This window comes from Eriocheir sinensis, chromosome 18, assembly GCF_024679095.1.
Source record: "Eriocheir sinensis breed Jianghai 21 chromosome 18, ASM2467909v1, whole genome shotgun sequence".
Lineage (NCBI taxonomy): Eukaryota > Metazoa > Arthropoda > Malacostraca > Decapoda > Varunidae > Eriocheir > Eriocheir sinensis.
The window spans coordinates 20,434,436-20,452,141 of record NC_066526.1 but is presented as its reverse complement, the minus strand read 5'-3'; the positions used below and the strand labels follow the sequence as shown (position 1 = coordinate 20,452,141).

General features: G+C 44.0%; 1 protein-coding gene across 6 annotated transcripts in view; it reads left to right on the top strand.

Annotated features, from left to right (window-relative positions):
- The window catches only part of LOC127000431 (teneurin-a-like), a 382,877-nt gene that overhangs the window by 201,507 nt on the left and 163,664 nt on the right, over window positions 1-17,706 (top strand). For 5 of the 6 annotated variants that reach the window (XM_050864152.1, XM_050864149.1, XM_050864151.1 and 2 more), the window contains one exon: window positions 15,031-15,051. The exons of the other annotated variant lie outside the window; for it this stretch is intronic. In XM_050864152.1, the coding sequence (XP_050720109.1) occupies window positions 15,031-15,051 (21 nt within the window). The remainder of the gene's footprint in view (window positions 1-15,030; window positions 15,052-17,706) is intronic. 6 annotated transcript variants of the gene reach the window in all.

Below are 17,706 nucleotides of genomic sequence, written 5' to 3'. Positions count from 1 at the left end.
GTGTGTGTGTGTTTCTCAGGCGGGTGGCGGGCTGGGTATTTAGAGAAAGGGCAAGACAACCTATCGGAAACCGAGCCCCGATATCCGATATTGAGATATTCGGGACGCAGCTCGCGGCCTGAAAGCCACAGTTAGGCGGCCGATCCTTTGCGCCGCGCTCATTCTTGCCTGCATCCTCACCTCCTTCCTCGCTCCTCCCCCCTTCTTGCATCCTCGTTGTCCCCCTCCTTGGTTCCGCTCTATATTTCTTTACCTTGTCCTTTTAAACCTTCAAAAATACTATAATTTCTCTTATATATCCTTATTTTGACCCTTCTTTAGTTGCCTCATTCTCCCCTTTCTAACCTCTTGTATTTTCACCCCCCCCCCCTCTCCTCCCCCCTCCTTTCCTCCTCGTTGTCCCCCTCCTTGGTTCCGCTCTTTAATTCTTTACCTTGTCCTTTTAAACCTTCTATAATACTATCATTTTTCCTACGTATCCTTATTTTTCCCTTTTTTAGTAGCCTCATTTTCCCCTTCCCATCCTCTTTTTTTTTTTCTTCTTTTTTTTAATCAAGGGTATAGTAAGAAGAGGAAGTGGGAACCATCCTCTTGTATCTTCATCTTCCCTCTCCTCCCCCCTCCTTACATCCTCGTTGTCCATCACCTTCGTTCTCCTTTGCATTTTCACATATTTGTCTTTATATACACCAAAGAAATACTCTCATTTCTCGCTTGTATCCTTTATTATCCTAGTATCCTCATACTACCTTTTCTTTCCTCTCTCCTTCTATCCTCAGTATCCCTTATCTTTATCTCATCTGCATTTCCTCACCTGTGTCTTTGTAAACCATCAAAAGCAATCAAAAGAAACTCTACCATTCATTAACCATAATCATCATCCTTAAATTTAACATTCTCTCTGGCATATACTTTTGTTGCATATGTATCCTAATTATGAAGGTAATCTTTTCTCCATTAGCTGCTTATATTTGTTCCTTAGGCCAGTGTGTACATTATAATCTTTTTTACAGTCTCCTTTCATTCTTATTCGGATTTGTCTTTTTGATATTTTTTTGTTGCTTTGTGTGTGTGTGTGTGTGTGTGTGTGTGTGTGTGTGTGTGTGTGTGTGTTTTCGCGTCTGTGCTGCATTGCGGAAGTATCATCACCATCATCACCATCATCATCATCATCAGCAGCAGCAGCAGCGGCGGCTCTATTGAAGCGGCAAGACACACACACTAACTCCAGGTCTTGTTCCAGCGACGCGCCATTGGAATTTGCTCTCGTATTGTTTTCTCTTCTTTTCTTCGCCTTCGTGTCGCATCCGCTAAATATCTCGGGTCTGGTTCGGTGTCTGGAGGTGTTGTTGCTGTTGTTGCCCCTCTCTCTTTCTCTCTCTCTCGCTCGCGTTCTTGTACTGTTTATGTGTGTGTGTGTGTGTGTTTGTTAGTGTGTGTTTCCTCATTAAGTCGCGTGCTCAGGGCTAAGCATACGGAGATGAGCACCGCCGCTTTGAGTCTTACGTTGTTTGTCTTTTAACTTCTCTTTTATCTCAGTTATCCCTTTTTTTTCTCTCGTCTTTTCAGTTTTTTTCCACTTCCTGCCTCTTTTATACCAACCCCCCGTCCTCCTCCTCCTCCTCCTCCTCCTCTCATGAATAGGGAACATCAAAGGTCAGGAAGAAGAATATTAAGCTCTCGTCTCAGAATCTTTAGTCTTTGCGGCCCTGAGGTTGTTTTTGTCAGGAAGTGGAGAAAAGACTTTCCTACCCACCCCACCCCCCAACCCACCCCACCCCCGTCTTCGCCCTCTTCTTCTTCCTCCGCCTCCTCTTTCTCCTCCTTGTCCTCTTTTTCATCTTTATCCTCTTCCTCGTTCATTTATTATCCACAAAAAAGTACGCTTTTCCCTCACCTCCTCCTCCTTCTTCTCCTCTTCCTTCCTCTCATCTTTATCCTCTTCTTCTTCCTCCTCCTCCTCATCTATTTTTTTCTTTTTCCTCATCCATTTATACTCCACAAAAAAATCAACCCTTCTACCTCTTCCTCCTTTTTTTTTTCCTCTTCCTCCCTTCCTCCCTCTCATCTTCATCCTCCTCCTCCTCCTCCTCCTCCTCCTCCTCTTTCATTAATTCTGCACAAAAAAATAATGGAGGTCAAAGGAGAGTGAGCTTTATCTCCTTTTCCCTCTCCTACCTCTCCTCCTCCGCCTCCTCCTCCTCCTCCTCCAAAAACTTCCTTATCGCCCCAAAACTTCCCCCGCAGACAGAAACTCGTCTCCGTATTGATCGGTGTCACCCTATTGGCATATTCCCTTGGGACTGATTGCTGTCACCTGATTGGTTTACCTGTCCTCGCGTGGCCAATGGGGATCGAGCGGCGTTGAGGCAGCTAAGGTTATATAAAGGGGCTGATGATGCACGTAAAGCCAGTCACCCGCTAACTACAGAAGGGGAAGGATGTGTCGTGTGTTGTTGTGACTCCCCTTTTTGAATTGATGAGTAAATAGGTCTTGAGGTTGCCGTGGGTTAACATACTCATCCTTTCATGTTATATAAAGGGCTTCGGGATGCATGTAAAGCCAGTCGTCCGCTAACCACAGAAGGGGAAGGATATGTTGTGTGTTGTAGGGTGACTCTCTGAATCGAGGAGGAAATAGATGTTGAGTTGGGTTAGCGTAAACTTACTCTCCCTCCCTCCCTCCCTCTCTCTCCCTAGGCCTTTTAATTAAGCCTACCCTCAGCCTCTCAAGCATTGTATTTCTACCAGCGTGACGGAGAGATAATTGGTTACCTTATCTGGCCGCCCCGAACACTGCCTTCATCATATTTACACTCCTCCACCACCACCATCACCACCACCATCATCATCACCTTCTACTGTCACCACCTACCACCAATATCTGTAGTACTAACCAGCATCGCCACCATCAGAACTACCACCATCGGCTACAATACTACCACCATTACCACCTCCTTCCTACCACCATAATCACCATCACCACCACAGTACCGCCATCACCACCAACTACCACCACCACCATCAACACCATCACCATCACCAAACTAAGTCACCATCACAAACCATGACTACCACACGAACCATTACCTCCACTACTGTTATTATCTCCTCCTCCTCCTCCTCCTCCTCCTCCTCCTCCTCCTCTTCGCAGTAACCTGAAGCTCCTCTGTTTATTTTTCATTAGGCATCGATGGCGGGGGCGGCGGCAGGTCCTTTATTGACTCTGTATCATCCCTCACACTTACCTCCTCCTCCTCCTCCTCCTCCTCCTCTTCTCCCCATATCCCGTTCCGTCTCCCCGTCACCCCTCCCTTCCGCTCCGCTTATCTCCCCCTCCCTCCTCCTTTTCCTCTCTTCTTTTCTTCACTCATTTCGATAACTTTTTCTTTCCTCTTTTCTTTCGTCTTTTTTCGTTCTTTTTTTCTCCTCCACTTTCGTATACTTGTTTTTCCTCTTTAGTTTTCTGTTTATTTCTCTTCTTCACTTTTCTCTCCTTCACTCATTCCGATAACATGTTTTTTCTCCCTCATGTGTATCGTCTTTTTTTTTCTTTTTTTTTCTTCTTCACCGCCATTTATTTCCTTTTCCTCTTAAGTTTATCTCCATTTTGATGACTAACCCTCTGTTTTTCTCCCTCCCTCCATGCCTCCCTTTTCTTTCCTTCACTCATTTCGATAACATGCTTTTATTTTCTCTCCCCTGTCTCCTCTTTCCTGTTTTTATCTTCTCCACTTTCATATCCTTTCTTTTCCTCTTTAACCCATCGCCAATTTCATCACTAACCCTCTTTATTTAACCCCATTAGTAACACCGTGAGAGGGAAGAAAAAATAGTACATCAACATTACCAAATCACAGTACAAAAACATCACTGCAAAACACACACACACACACACATACACAAAACGAACTCCACATAGAACCAAAAACGAAGAGAACATAACAAACTTTCCACCCTAAGAATCCTAAAGTTACCATAATGTCCTTCGAAGTAGAGTGAGAGAGAGGAGGAGGAGGCAGAGGAGGACGAGAGAGGGAAGAGGAATGGAGATGTTTTTAGATAGATATTTAACGCGGCCACTCTGTCTCTTATACACTCAATGCGATGCAAATGAGAGAGGCGAGGAGGCAAGGCGAGGCGAGGGTGAGTGAGTGGCCTGCGGGCGGGGCTAACTTTGTGCCTCCCGCTGCAGGTTGTGTGAGATAAACTAATTTTAAAACTGTTGTCAGGACGGAACTCTCGGCGATGGCAAGACCTGAGTGTGTGTTGGGGGGGAAGGGAAAGGTGTATGTGTGTGTGAGGGGAGGTTCTGTGTGTGTGTGTGTGTGTGGGTGTGTGGGTGGGTGCGTGGGTGTCAATACGATCTACATACAAGATAAGGTTAGATGAATTCACGGATAGTGAGCCACGTTGCCAGATTGTCGTACTCAGCCTCTAATATTTACCGACTTCCGACCCAAAAACTGTCTCCTGTTCCCCAATAACTAGATTCATTTATACGTATCGTTAAAATAGCTAATTCCTGATGTTTCTTGGCAATAGTTAGGCGTCAAAAACCGGTAAATACTATGCTCTGAATACGATAATCTGGCAACGGCGATAGTGAGGTTAGGCTAGGTTAAGTTCACAGGAGCTGCCTTGTATAGACCTATCGGCCTTTTTGTAGAATCTTTGTGTTCTTGTGTATAAGGAGGGAAAGAGTGGATGAAATATGGAGGAGGAAGACGAAAAAGGAAAATAAGAATGAAGGACGGAGCAATTACGAAAGAAGGAGGAAAAAGAACGAAAGGAAGGAGTAAGGGAGTAGATCACTGACGCCGGAGATAGGGAGAGGAAAGACGAAGAAAAGAAAGGAAGGGAGGAAGCAGAAAGAACGGAGGAATTACGGAAGGAGAAGGAGAGCAACAAAAGAAGGAAGAAGGGAATGAAGGAGGAGCTCACTCAGGCCCCGGAAATGAGGGATAAAGAAAAGAACAAAAAGAAAAAAGGAAAGCAGGAAGAAAGAGGCAAAAGATAGATTGTGGAGGGAAAAGGAAAATAATGAAAGAAGGAAGAAAGGAAGAGCTCACTTAGGCACCGGAATTGGGGAAAAAAGAAAAAGGGAAAGAAAGGACAAACAGAAAGAGGGATGGAAAATAGGAATCAAGAGGCAGAAGGAAAAATTACAGCGGGAAAATGAAAAATAATGAAAGAAGGAAGGCGGAAAGGAAGGAAGAGCTCACGTAGGCGGCGGCAAGGGTCAAATGGTCAGGTTTTAGTGCCGCGCCGAAGCTTTCCCGCCAGAACGCTCTTGGCCGCCGCAAACCCGTGAGCCAGGAGCAACTTTGACGCCCCCCCTGCCTCCCCCCTGACGCCCCTCTCCCCCCTTCGTCCCTCCCCTACCCCCCCCGCACGTTTTTGGGTCCCGCCGCCGGAAACTCACACAAAACACGGGCGGGAACTCTACCAGGTGTGGCGACTCAGCTACCTCTTCTTCCTCCTCCTCCTCCTCCTCCTCCTCCTCCTCCTAATGCTGCTTCTGCTACTCCTACTCTTTCTGCGTCCTCCTTTTCCTCCTCTTCCTCCTCCTCCTACTCGTTTAGCTTCATTAATCAGCTATTTTTATCTCTATTCCTCTTCCTACTCTTTTTTTTTCCTCTATGCTTCTGTTCTTTTGTCATTCTCTTTCTCTCTTCGTCGTGTATATATCTCTTCTTTTTCCCTTTGCGTTCCCATTTCTTTACTTTTTACATATTTATCTACTATTTTGTCTATACTCATTCGTCTATTCTTGGTTTTCCGCCTTCACTTTCCATTTTCTTCTGCGCTCCTTTTAAAACCTTCTGTCTCTTACCTATCCTCTTCTACCTCCTTACCTGTTTAGACCGTTGCCAACTTCTCTTCCTCTCTCTCTTCATCTCTCACCTCTATTCTCCTTCTGCTCCTCTATCTCCTTTTCCTTCCTCTTATTTTTTTTCTTCCTCTCCACTTTCCTTAAAACCTACTGTCTTCTCTTACCTCTTCATCAGTTTAGTGTTCCCATTCTCCCTTTCTTCCTCCCTCTCACTTCTTCCCTCCTTTTACTTCTCTATCTCCTTCTTCCTATCTTCTTTCTTACCTGTTCACCTGTCTAGACCGTTCCCATCCTTTTCTCTCTTCTTCCTTCTCTTCCCTCCTTCTCCTCTTCTATCTCCTTCCAGTCTTCCCTTCCTCTGCTCTCTAGACCGTTCCCATCCTCCATCTCTTTCTCCCTCACCTCTTTCCCTCTCACCTTTACCTCCTCCTCCTCCTCCTCCTCTTTCCCCTCTCCTTCTCTCCCACTCAGAGCGTCCCGGGAAATATCATGGTAGCCGTTCGGACCCTCGGAAAGTATTGCCCCAGATAATCCCTCTATATAAAACTGCTTTACATATTGGGGGACCGAAGCAGCGCCGCGTGTGTGTTGCATATTTCCTGCAGGCATTCTTAGCGTCCGGGAAGAGGTGGTGCTGGTGGAGGAGGAGGGGGAGGGGGGTAAGGAGAGGAGGAGGAGGCGGTGAAGGAGAAGGAAAAGTATTGCTGGAAGTGCAGAAAGAGGAGGATAATAATAAGAAAAGAAGAAAATAGGAAAATGGAAATTGAAGAAGAGGAGGAATAGGAGAAATAGTAGTAGTAGCAATAGTAGTAGGAGGAGGCAGGAAGAAAAGCAGATAAAAATAGGGGGAAAGGGGACGAGGTATAGGAAGAAGAGGAGGAGGAAAATAATAAGAGGTAAAGGAGAAAATAAGAAAAATGAAAAGGAAGAAGAGGAGGAATAGGAGAAATAATAATAGTAGGAGGAGGAAGAGAAAAATAAGGGAAGGAAAAACTGAGAATAATAAATGGAGAAAAGGCAAGAAGGGAATAAGAGGATGAGGAGGAAGGGAAGTATAGCGGAGTAAAAATAAATGGGAAAAAAAAAAGAAGACAAAACCCAGTGAAGAGAGAGAGAGAGAGAGAGAGAGAGAGAGAGTACCCCATATGCCCTCCATCACGAAGGGACTAGGCTGAGCGCACCATGATCCCGAATAATTGGGGTCTGCGCGTGTTATACTGGTCTGGATTAAAGGGTCTGATCGCGTCCGGCCTGGCTTTACGAACGTGCAGCTCCCCCCCTACCCCCCCCCCTCCTTCCCCTCCAAACCGCGTGTCCTGAAAAAACGTTGCGGATTGTGAAGAAAAAACGTTGGAAGTGGTTAAAACGTTCCTGTTGGTGTGAGGCTATGTGGAGTGGAGGAAGTGTGGAGTAGGAGATTAATGTGTGTGTGTGTGTGTGTGTGTGTGTGCGTGTGTGTCGGGGGGGTAAGGGTGTATATACGTCTGTAATTGGTGCAGACAATAACCTTGGCCACTAGGGAGCGCGGTGATTGGCGGGGATTGCTCATAGGGGGACGTTATCTGTCGGAAGGCTCGTTAATTGCCCAGATAATGGTCATAATCTGGCCTGAGCTGCCTTTCCCCCCTTTCTCTATCTCTCTCTCGCGCTCTTGTTTGTACTCTCTCTCTCTCTCTCTCTCTCTCTCTCTCTCTCTCTCTCTCTCTCTCTCTCTCTCTCTCTCTCTCTCTCTCTCTCTCTCTCTCTCTCTCTCTCCTTTCTTCGTATTGTCTCTCCTTCTCTACGTTCCTTTCCTCCATTTTCGTTTTTCCTTATTTTTTTCCGTATTTCTGTTTTTGTATCCTTTTTTTACCTTTTCTTCTTTATCGAATCATCTTTCTTCCTCCTCTTTATTATTATTTCCCCCCTTCTTATTCTTTATCATATACCCTTCTGATAATCCTTCGTCTATATTCTTCCTCTATATTTTTACTAGTTTCTTTATCTCCCGTATAAATCTCTCATTAATCTCCTTTCTTACCTTTCTCCTTATTCTTCTTTCCTCGGCCATATTTACCTCAATATTTCATGCATTTCCATTCGCTTCCATACTCTCTCCTTTTTTCGTATTCTTTCTCCTTTATCTTACAATCTTAATTCTCCCTCCCCTTGTTCTTCACTCCTTCATAATCCCGTTTCTTCCCTTTCTCCACCCCTTATATCTCTCCCTTTTATCCATGTCTTTTCTTTACAGCGTTCTGGTTCCTTACATTCTCTCAGTCTTTCATTTCGTCTTTTTCTCCCTCATCGGGCAGCTATCGTGTGCGTTTTGTTCTTTTCGTTCGCTTTCACAGGCATTGAATTTATCTTCTGTTCGGTCCGTGATATTCCCTTAGTCGCATCCTTTCAAATCTCTCTCTGTCAGTCTCTCTCTCTTTCCCTCTCTCAATATATGTTTCACTCTTCAGTCATCTCCCATTGACTTTGCTGCTATTGAATTCCTCTCTCCTCCTTCTTCCTCTTCCTATCTCGTCTCCACTTATTTCCTACTCCCTCTCCTATCTCCTCTCTCCCTCCCTCCCTTCTTCCCTTTCTCTCTCCCTTCCTCAGTTTCATATTCCGGTTAACAAAATATTTAAAAGCTGCAGTGGGTGGGTGTGGGTGTCAGTGGGTGGGTGGGTGGGTATCTCTCTCTCTCTCTCTCTCTCTCTCTCTCTCTCTCTCTCTCTCTCTCTCTCTCTCTCTCTCTCTCTCTCTCTCTCTCTCTCTCTCTCTCTCTCTCTCTCTCTCTCTCTCTCTCTCTCTCTCTCTCTCAATATATATCTGTACTTGCATCAGTTTATTGAAAAAAAGAGCCGCCCTTCAATCTACGTCGCGAGTTTGTTTTCATCGGGGCTTCAGAAACAGGCCTGATGGGTTTCCTTTATCTGTAAGTAAGTGATTTGTTGGCTGTCGGGAGCAGGGCCTCTCTCTCTCTCTCACTCTCTCTCTGTCTCTTACTCTCTCTAACACATTCTCTCGCACTCGTTCGTGTTGTCGTTCTTTCTATATCCGTCTATCTATCTATTTATCCATCTGTCTATTTATGTTTGTCTATATATTTGTTTCTTTCGATTGTCAATTATCCTCTTTTTTTCATATTTGTAAAAAAAACTGGTCCTATTTTCTGTTGTACTGGCAGATTTTTTTTCTCTCTCCAACGCAAGAATATTCACTAATCTAATATGTGCTTAATTTTTTTTATAATACAAAAAACTCTGAATTCACTACCATTTTGCGTCTTTTCCGAGTATGATTGACGTGCAGTGTGTGTGTGTGTGTGTGTGTAAGTGTGTCCGGATAAACAAGTGTGAGGCTGCCCCGGTGCGCGCCCAAATGATGTATGCTATCGTGTATCTCCGTAATGGGGGCTTGTCACATAAGAAAATGAGATAAGAAGTTTTTTGGCCTGAGTCCTATCGCACCTCGGGGAATATTAATGCGGGGGGGTCTGGCTTTCCTCTCCCTCTTTCCAGCTCTCTCTCTGTCTCTCCTCCTTCCCCAACCTCCTCTTTCTTTACCTCTCATAGCTAATTCCTGCCCACCTCCACTTTCTACCCAGCTCCCTTCCTTCTTTCTCTAACTCCTACTCCTTGCTCAACCGTTCTTTCCATCCCTCTTCTACATACTAATCCTCCTCTCTCTCTCTCCTCTTCTCATTTTATATTTTTTTATTAGCTGTGTGTTTCTCCTCTTCCTCCTCCTCATCCTCCTGTTTTCTCCTTCCCTCTCCTTTTCTACTCCTCTCTCTCCATGTTTCTCTCCCTTTCTTTCCAACCTACTACCCCCGCCCCTCTCTCTCTCTCTCCTCTTCTTTTTTTTTGTATGTTCTTATTTGTGTTGTGTTTTTCTTGTGTGTTTCTCCTCCTCCTCCTCCTACTCCTCTTCCATTCTCTCCTTCCCTCTCCTACTTTCTACTCCTTTCTCCCTGTCTCTCTCCTACCTCCTATTCTCCTGTCTCCCTCTTTTTCCTCTCCTTTTTTATTTACTTTTATTTGTCTGTGGTGTATTTCGCGTAATCTGTTTATCTCATTTCTCCCCCTTGAAATCGAGTTGGAATTTTTATCTCCCGATTTCTTTGTTTTTTGCCTCTGAAATCCGATTAAATATGAATAATAATAATAATGTAACTCGTTTTTCCATTACTGTAACACGTGATGCTTGTTTTGGGGAGATATTCAACAGCCTCTTAACTTTACTTTGTTGGTGTTGTCTGGCATACGGATAAGCTGTATTAGTATCATTTTAGCAGCAATGGACATAGTAGTATTTATAAAGTTGCAGTTTGGCGGACTTTCATCTAGAAACAACCTAGACCTCACTAATCACATCGCATCTCCGGGACTCACTCACCTGTCCAACAAAATCATTAGCGCCAGACAGGTAACCTCATCTCACCTCTCACAGCATCATTTTATCACACCAGTCGCAATAGTGAAACGAAAAAAAGAGGAGAGGAAGTACTGGAAGAGGTGGAAGGGAAGTACTGGAAGGTGGAAGGGAAGTACTGGAATGTGGAAGGGAAGTACTGGAAGGTGGAAGGGAAGTACTGGAAGAGGTGGAAGGGAAGTACTGGAAGGTGGAAGGGAAGTACTGGAAGGTGGAAGGAAAGTACTGGAAGAGGTGGAAGGGAAGTACTGGAAGGTGGAAGGGAAGTACTGGAAGGTGGAAGGGAAGTACTGGAAGAGGTGCGGTATCATAACTAACTTTATTTTTTTATGCATCCCAAAACCTACTTCTATCTTCCAATCTGCTCTAATTTTCCTGCTGGACGTGTGGAGGAGGTATGTGTCTTTCATGGGAGGGGCGTGGGAAGGAGATTCAGGGCGTAGTTTACCGTGGGAGGGCGTCGGTAGTGGATGAGGAGCGGAAAGGTCATGAGAATATATGAGCATTACGTGAGAAGGTATTAAGAGATGTTCCGGGAGGCGTGTGAGAGTCTGGCGTTGGCGTGGGAGTGTGTGCGTCTTGTGGTAGAGGGTGAGAGTGGTTTGGTCTGGTTAGGAGAGAATATAGTTAAGTCTCATCATCCGTTGTGGAGATTTCAAAACGACACTCATTTCTAGGAACTTCACCTGCCTCTCTACTCCTCTTTCTCGCCATGTTTATCTCTCTTCTCTCCTACCTTCTATCTCTCTACCTCTCCTTCTCTTCCTCGATTTGATGGTTTTATTTGTTGTCTGTTTCTCGTGCTTCTCCTCCTCCTACTCATCCTCCATTCTCTCCCTCCCTCTCCTACTTTCTATTCCGTTCTCTCCCTCTCTCTCTCTCTCCTACCCCCTACTCTCCTCTCTCCCTCTTTTTCCTCTCCTTTTTTGTTTGCTTTTATTTATCACCAGTACGTGCAATTACGGCGTACCTCCAAACCTCAGATCCAACGAACCTTACCTGTTTCTAATTAGTCCTTTTAACTTAACGTACAATGGCGAGTTACTTACCATTATTAAAACTAAAATCTAGTCACTCATCTTTACTTCTTTTTGTTTGTATGTTTCGCGAACGGATTCAGAACAAAGACAAAACAAAGAATAGTTACGTTTTTGAGCACTTCTTTACTTCATACTTATTTACTTCTTTGCCTGTTTACATCCTAGTTAAAAAAAAGGCATTTGCTGGTGTAGTTAACTTTGCCTTAGTCTTGTCATCCCACGCACTTGAGCAGCTTCCTAACAATGCTTCGGCCTTCGATTACTCCACTTAAGCTTATTTTTCTTTTTTCTTTTTTTTTTACCTTGGTCGAAAGTACCTTGAACACGACTCAAAAACGATAAAAAGCTGTTAAAATGGCACTCTTCCAAAAGCTCAACGTTCCTTCTTCGCCTCTCTCGTTCTTTTCCTTCTCCCCACGTTCCTTTGTTCTTTATTTTCATTACTCTTCCTCCTTCTTTCGTTCCTTCTTTTCATCTTTCTTCCACCTTTCTCCCTTCCTTCTTTCCCTCTCCCATTATCTCTCCTTCGCTTCTTCTATCATCCTCTTCATACTCTACTTCTTTCACCCTTTTCCCCTCTTTCCTTCGTCCTTCTGTCCCTCTTCTCCTTCCTTCGCTCCTTTTTCTTCCTCTCATTCTCTTCTCTTCATTCGTTCTCTTTCTTACTCATCCTATTGTTCCATTATTTTTTTTCAGTCATTTTCCTTCCTTCTTTCCCTCTTCTCATCCTCCTTACTTTGTTCCTGCTTTCCTTTTCTCCTCTTCCTTCCTTCGTTCCTTCTTTCCTCCTTCCTTTCGTCCTCGCTCCGTCCCCTGCGTGTGCGTGCCCGCAAGCTATCTTTGGGACGCCTTTGCTTGTTTCAGAAGTTTGAGAGTCCAGGAACGAAGGACTCTCTCTCTCTCTCTCTCTCTCTCTCTCTCTCTCTCTCTCTCTCTCTCTCTCTCTCTCTCTCTCTCTCTCTCTCTCTCTCTCTCTCTCTCTCTCTCTCTCATTTTTTTTGTGTGTGTGTTTTTTGCTTCTAGACAGACCCTCACGTGCCTTGGGTGATGTGTGTGTGTGTGTGTGTGTGTGTGTGTGTGTGTGTGTGTGTGTGTGCGTGTGTGCGTGTGACGTCTCTTTCAATACCTTTGTTCGAGTCAGGTCTTAAGTAGAATTGGATTGTTTTTGTTTTAGTTTTTGTTATTGTCATTATTGCATGTTGGCCTTTTTTTTTTTTTTTTTTGTGTGTGTGTGTGTGTGTGTGTGTGTGTGTGTGTGTGTTTGAGTTCGTTTTTTTTTTCTCGGGATGAATAATTTGCTTTCAGTCGATCTATTTGTTTTATCGTTTATTTGTTTTTGTTTTAGTTTTTGTTATTGTCAGTATTGCACATTGGCTTTTGTGTGTGTGTGTGTGTGTGTGTGTGTGTGTGTTTGAGATCGTTTTTTGTTTGTTTTTTTCTTCTCTGGATGAATAATTTGCTTTCAGTCCACCAATTTGTTTTTTCATCTTTTTTTTTTTAGTTTGTCATATTGGGAGTTTTGTGTTGCATGATGTTTTAAATAACACTCCCTTACTTATTTATCGAGAACACTTCCACAACACACTCACCACACAACACACGAGGGAGGGAAAGTGCTGCGTTGCGTTGCGGGAGGCGTCTTTGTGCTGCGTCGTGGAGTGTTGCCATGGAAATTTGTGTTACATGAAAAATTTGGATAACACTTTTCACATGTCTAAAACACTTCCATGGCACACCTAACACACACACAACACATGAGGAAAGGAAAGTGTTACGTTGCGTTGCGGTGTACGTCTTTGTGTTGCGTGTTGGTGCTGCAATGGAAGCTCTGTGTTGCCTGGAAAAAAATTAGGTACCTTCCTTATCTATCAAGAATACTTCCACGCACATCTGACGCACAAAACATGAAGGAGAGAAAATGTTGCGTTGTATAGGTGTGTGTGTGTGGAGGGGGGGGGGGCGTCTTTGTGTTGCGTGGCGGAGTGTTGCATGCGAACGAGGGGTTGGCGTGCCGGAGGTCCTGTTTGACATCATCTTTAGCGGTGGAACAGCGGCTTTAGGAGTTTGTAATTCTATTTAGCCGTCAACGTGTGGTCTCTCCTCCCCAGCCTGCCAACACTTTATGCCCCGTGATTGCAGCGTCGTGGGCAGGGCGCGTGTCTTGGCCTGTGTTTACGTTCATAGGGAAATGTGTGTCTTCTCCTCCGTGTCCATTTGCCTTGCACTTCTTCACCTTCTTCTCAAGTCTTGCGTTAGTGGATTACTTTTCTTTTTTTCAACGTAATGCTACATAATACTTTTTATTGTCTTTTCAACTGAATCTTATAAATGTACTCTTCAATATAGCTTTTTTTGCTACTGAACTTTAAGAATATGCTGTTCATTATATAACTTGGAGTGAATCTTGCACATGAATTCGTCGTTATATCTTTTCTGTTGAATTTTAAAACTATTCTTGATTCATTAATTTAAATGCACAAAGAGTAAGCTTTAAAGATCATTAAAGAATAGACTACGATGTTATTTTGGACCTTTTCTTTGGTTAATGAGATCAGTATAACATTTCCTTTTATTTTGGATACAGTCGTTGATGATTTTGTGAAGGGTATATTTCTGGTGGTATTTTCTGACCGTAGTTCATGAGACACTTCCAGACGGCAGGACACACTATCGTTATTGGTTGAGCCTTATTGTTTTCTGACTACTCTTATTAACCTGCATCACCTTCCCGTTATCTAATCACCTGAAAGTATTAGTATTGCATTTATTTATCCTTGTCATAGCTGCTCTCTTTTCCTAGAACTCGCCGGGGAACTACGGAGCTTATTTACCTGTACCAAAACCCACTGTTACCTGCACACACCTTTCCTAGCGGCTTGGTATCGGAAAGACTTCATTTACCCTTTACTCTCTTTTCCTAAAACTCGCCCGGGAAAATGGGAAGCTTATTTACCTGCACACCTTTCCTAGTGGCATGGTATTGGAAAGGGTTCGTTATCCTTTTACTAGCCTTGTTATGATCATGCACTCACGCTCCCTCGCCGGCTCGTGATAATAAATGAAATTGATTTTATTATTGCGACTCGTATTATTACCTGCATTACCTCTTATTATCTGCATTACCTCCGAGTCAGCGGGTATTGAATGGAGTTGATTTTATACCTGCAATCATTATTACGCCTGATAGGATTGCGTCACGCGGCCATTCGCTTATTAAAAGATTTCCGAGGCAGCTGGATTGGCATGCTCAGACGCTTCCTCCTCTCAATAACTATTTCCAAAGGTCGAAAATGTGATTAATCGGGTTCTCATCAGTGTTTTTTCACGTTCATGGGTAAAGAAAAAGGGTCACACTACCACCAGGGTCATTAAACTACCCCTGGAAATGCCCAAAACGCCTGTGAAAGCCTTGTTAAATACGTGTGCTTGAGCTCCGGAGGGTTTCAGAATGCGGCCCCAGGAGTGAGTGTGTTGACGCGAGGAGAGGGAAGTTCTTGGCCGCGAGATGGCGTGCGCGGCGCTCGTAAGGTTCTTGTGGCGGTTTATTCTAAGAAACTGGTATTAACTTTCGTGACTTGAGGGAACAGTTGTCTTGGTGTGGCTGGGAAGGAGGTGGAAGGGGAGGAGGAGGAGGAGGACGAACCAGTAAAAATATAACCCAGGATCGACACTGTATTTTCCTGTTTTTTCTTCATTTCCCTGATGCATATTCTCTTACTGACCTGTCTCTGTCATCTTCTTTCCCAGTTCGTCCGGAGGATCGCCAAGGTATGACATGACCTTACCTGACCTTACCTTACCTAGCCTCTCGTGACCCCTCCTCTCTTTACGCCCCTCCCTCCCTCCTCTTTGCATGTGAAGGGGAGAGAGGGAGAAGTGAAGAGAGGCGTGGGAGATAAAAATGCTAGTTAGTGGTGTTGTATTGGCTATTATGTGCTGACTTAATATTTCGTGGAAGCTTTTGTGGTGTCTCGTGGCAATAGATTTTAGTTCATAGTCTTTTGTTGTACTTGGTGAGCCAGAAAGTGTTCCTCTTCAGCGGTATATGTTAGTTATGTTTGTGCTTTGTGGAGCTCGTTTTTAGAGGCTGTTAGTTGGCTTTGGCTGATGACAGAGAGAGAGAGAGAGAGAGAGAGAGAGAGAGAGAGAGAGAGAGAGCAAATGAGACTTCGTAGTTTATTTACAGCAGAGGAAGTATCTCAAGGGCAAAAGCAAAAACGAAAAAGAACAAAAATAAAGCCCTCTAAAAGCCCTTGGCGCAGATTTTTCCTCATGTCTTCCATCAGTTCAACAGCAACTTTGGTCAACGCTCTCTTTCTCTCTCTTTTCCCGAGTCTAAATGCTGTTCCCGTAAAAAGTAAAGAACGAGTGTGCAGAAGCGAGGTCAATTTCAGGAGGAGAGGTGTCTTTATATACTCTCCTCTTGAAATATTTCGTTAAGTTCTCATGATACTTGCAGGTTTATGAGTGGAAGTTTGTGTTGGCATGTGTTGCAGTGTGTTGCGTGCGTCGACTATTACCGCTTTTTTTTTTTTTGGTATTTGTCTCGTCTCAGAAAAAGAATATACATGTTTGTTGTTTATCCTTCCTGAAATGGATTATAACTTCCCCAAAACATATGCATAATCCATTTACCTTCTGACTCTAAGCTCCTGGAAAAGATCTCAAATACTACCATGAGCTTCGTCCAAATAGAAATCACGTTAGTAAGAACATAAGAAAAGGAGAACGTACTAAGAACATAAGAACATATTGCCTGAGTTTAAAAAATTTTCCTGATACATATTTTCGCCGTAATTCTCTCCGCGTGCTCGCCTCGCCTCGCTTCGCCTCGCCTTCGCCCGAAACACTGAAATCAAATCCAGGTAAGTTACGTTTTTTCTTTTTTCGTTGTTGCTGTTTATGGCCTCGTAAACAACTCTCGGTCATTTCCTTGATTACCCCGAACTAGCACGAAAAATGTAATCCTGAATATTTTAAGAAGAGGGTCGTAAAGAGGTTAAGCAGTTTATTTCAAGGCTGCGGAAGAGGTATTTACTCACGGCTTTCTGGAAATGGTGTGTACTAGAAATTGAAAGCACATAGTGGTCTTGCAAGCATGGAGTCGATCAAATGGGATACATATGAAGGATATATACGTTTCTGAAATATTTATTTATCAGCGAGGAAGTTAACATGAAGAGCACTAAAATGAATATCTAGTAGGAGTAAATTTATGATGGCATTAATGATAACATTAGTATTAGTAGTAAAAGTAAGAAATAATTTTTAAATAGATGCTCTCATAAAGGACTTACAAAAATACAGACCACAATATACCATTTCTATGTCTTTATCGTTCACGGAAATAATGATAGTAATAATAATAATAATAATAATAATAATAATAATAATAATAATAATAATAATAACAGTAATAGATAATCTCATATATCCAAATAAAAGACTTGCAAAAACACGGAACACACTAAACCATTCCGTGTCTATTCCTTTCAGTAAGTTTAGCGATAGACACGGAAGGAAGGAAGTGGTCGCCTGCAGAACGGTGCCAAACCTCCACTAAACACGCACGTGGCTCCCTCTGTCCTCAATGTCTGGCGCCTTGTTCCCCCTCCTACCTGGCCTGTCCCCCTCACATTACTTAAGTTCTTTGCGCCCATTACTAACTACCCTGTCTTCTCACCCCATCTCAGTTTCTTGCCCTCCTTACTGCGCCCTGTTCTCCATCACCTCAGTTCCTTGCCCCTGTCTACCTGGGCTGTCCTTACCAACACCTTTGTTCCTTGTTCCCCTTACTAACTGCCCTGTCTTCTCACCCAATATCACTTTCTTACCCTCCTTACTACGTCCTGTCCCTTCATCACACCTCAGTCTCTTCCCCCCCTTCTACCTGCCCTGTCCTTTCCCACACAATAGTTCCTTGCTCCACTTCTACCTTTTCTCCCTTCCAAACACACTACGGTTCCCTGCTCCCCTTTCTACTTGTTCTTCCCCCTCACCACACCTTACTTCCTTGCCCCGCTTCTACCTTTCCTCCCTCTCCAACACACTACGGTTTCTCGCCCCAATTTCTACCTGTCCTTTCCCCTCATCATACCTCAGTTCCTTGCCCCCCTTCTACCTGTCCTATTCTGTATTGGTATATCCTCCTTCACCTCCTGTGCCGTTACCCGTTCATCTGTTCACCTGTTTACCTGTTTACCTGTCTATCCACCTCACCGTCACTCCCGTATGTTACCCCCCGTTACCTGTGCCTCTACCTACCTCCAATCACGCCTAGACTCACCTGTACCATCGCAGTCACCTGTTTACCTGTCTGTTTCCCATCACCGTTTCTTTCGTCTGTCCCACCATGTTACCTGTCCTTTTACCTGACTCCCATCACACCTGAGCCCACCTGTACCATCACAATGACCTGTTTAC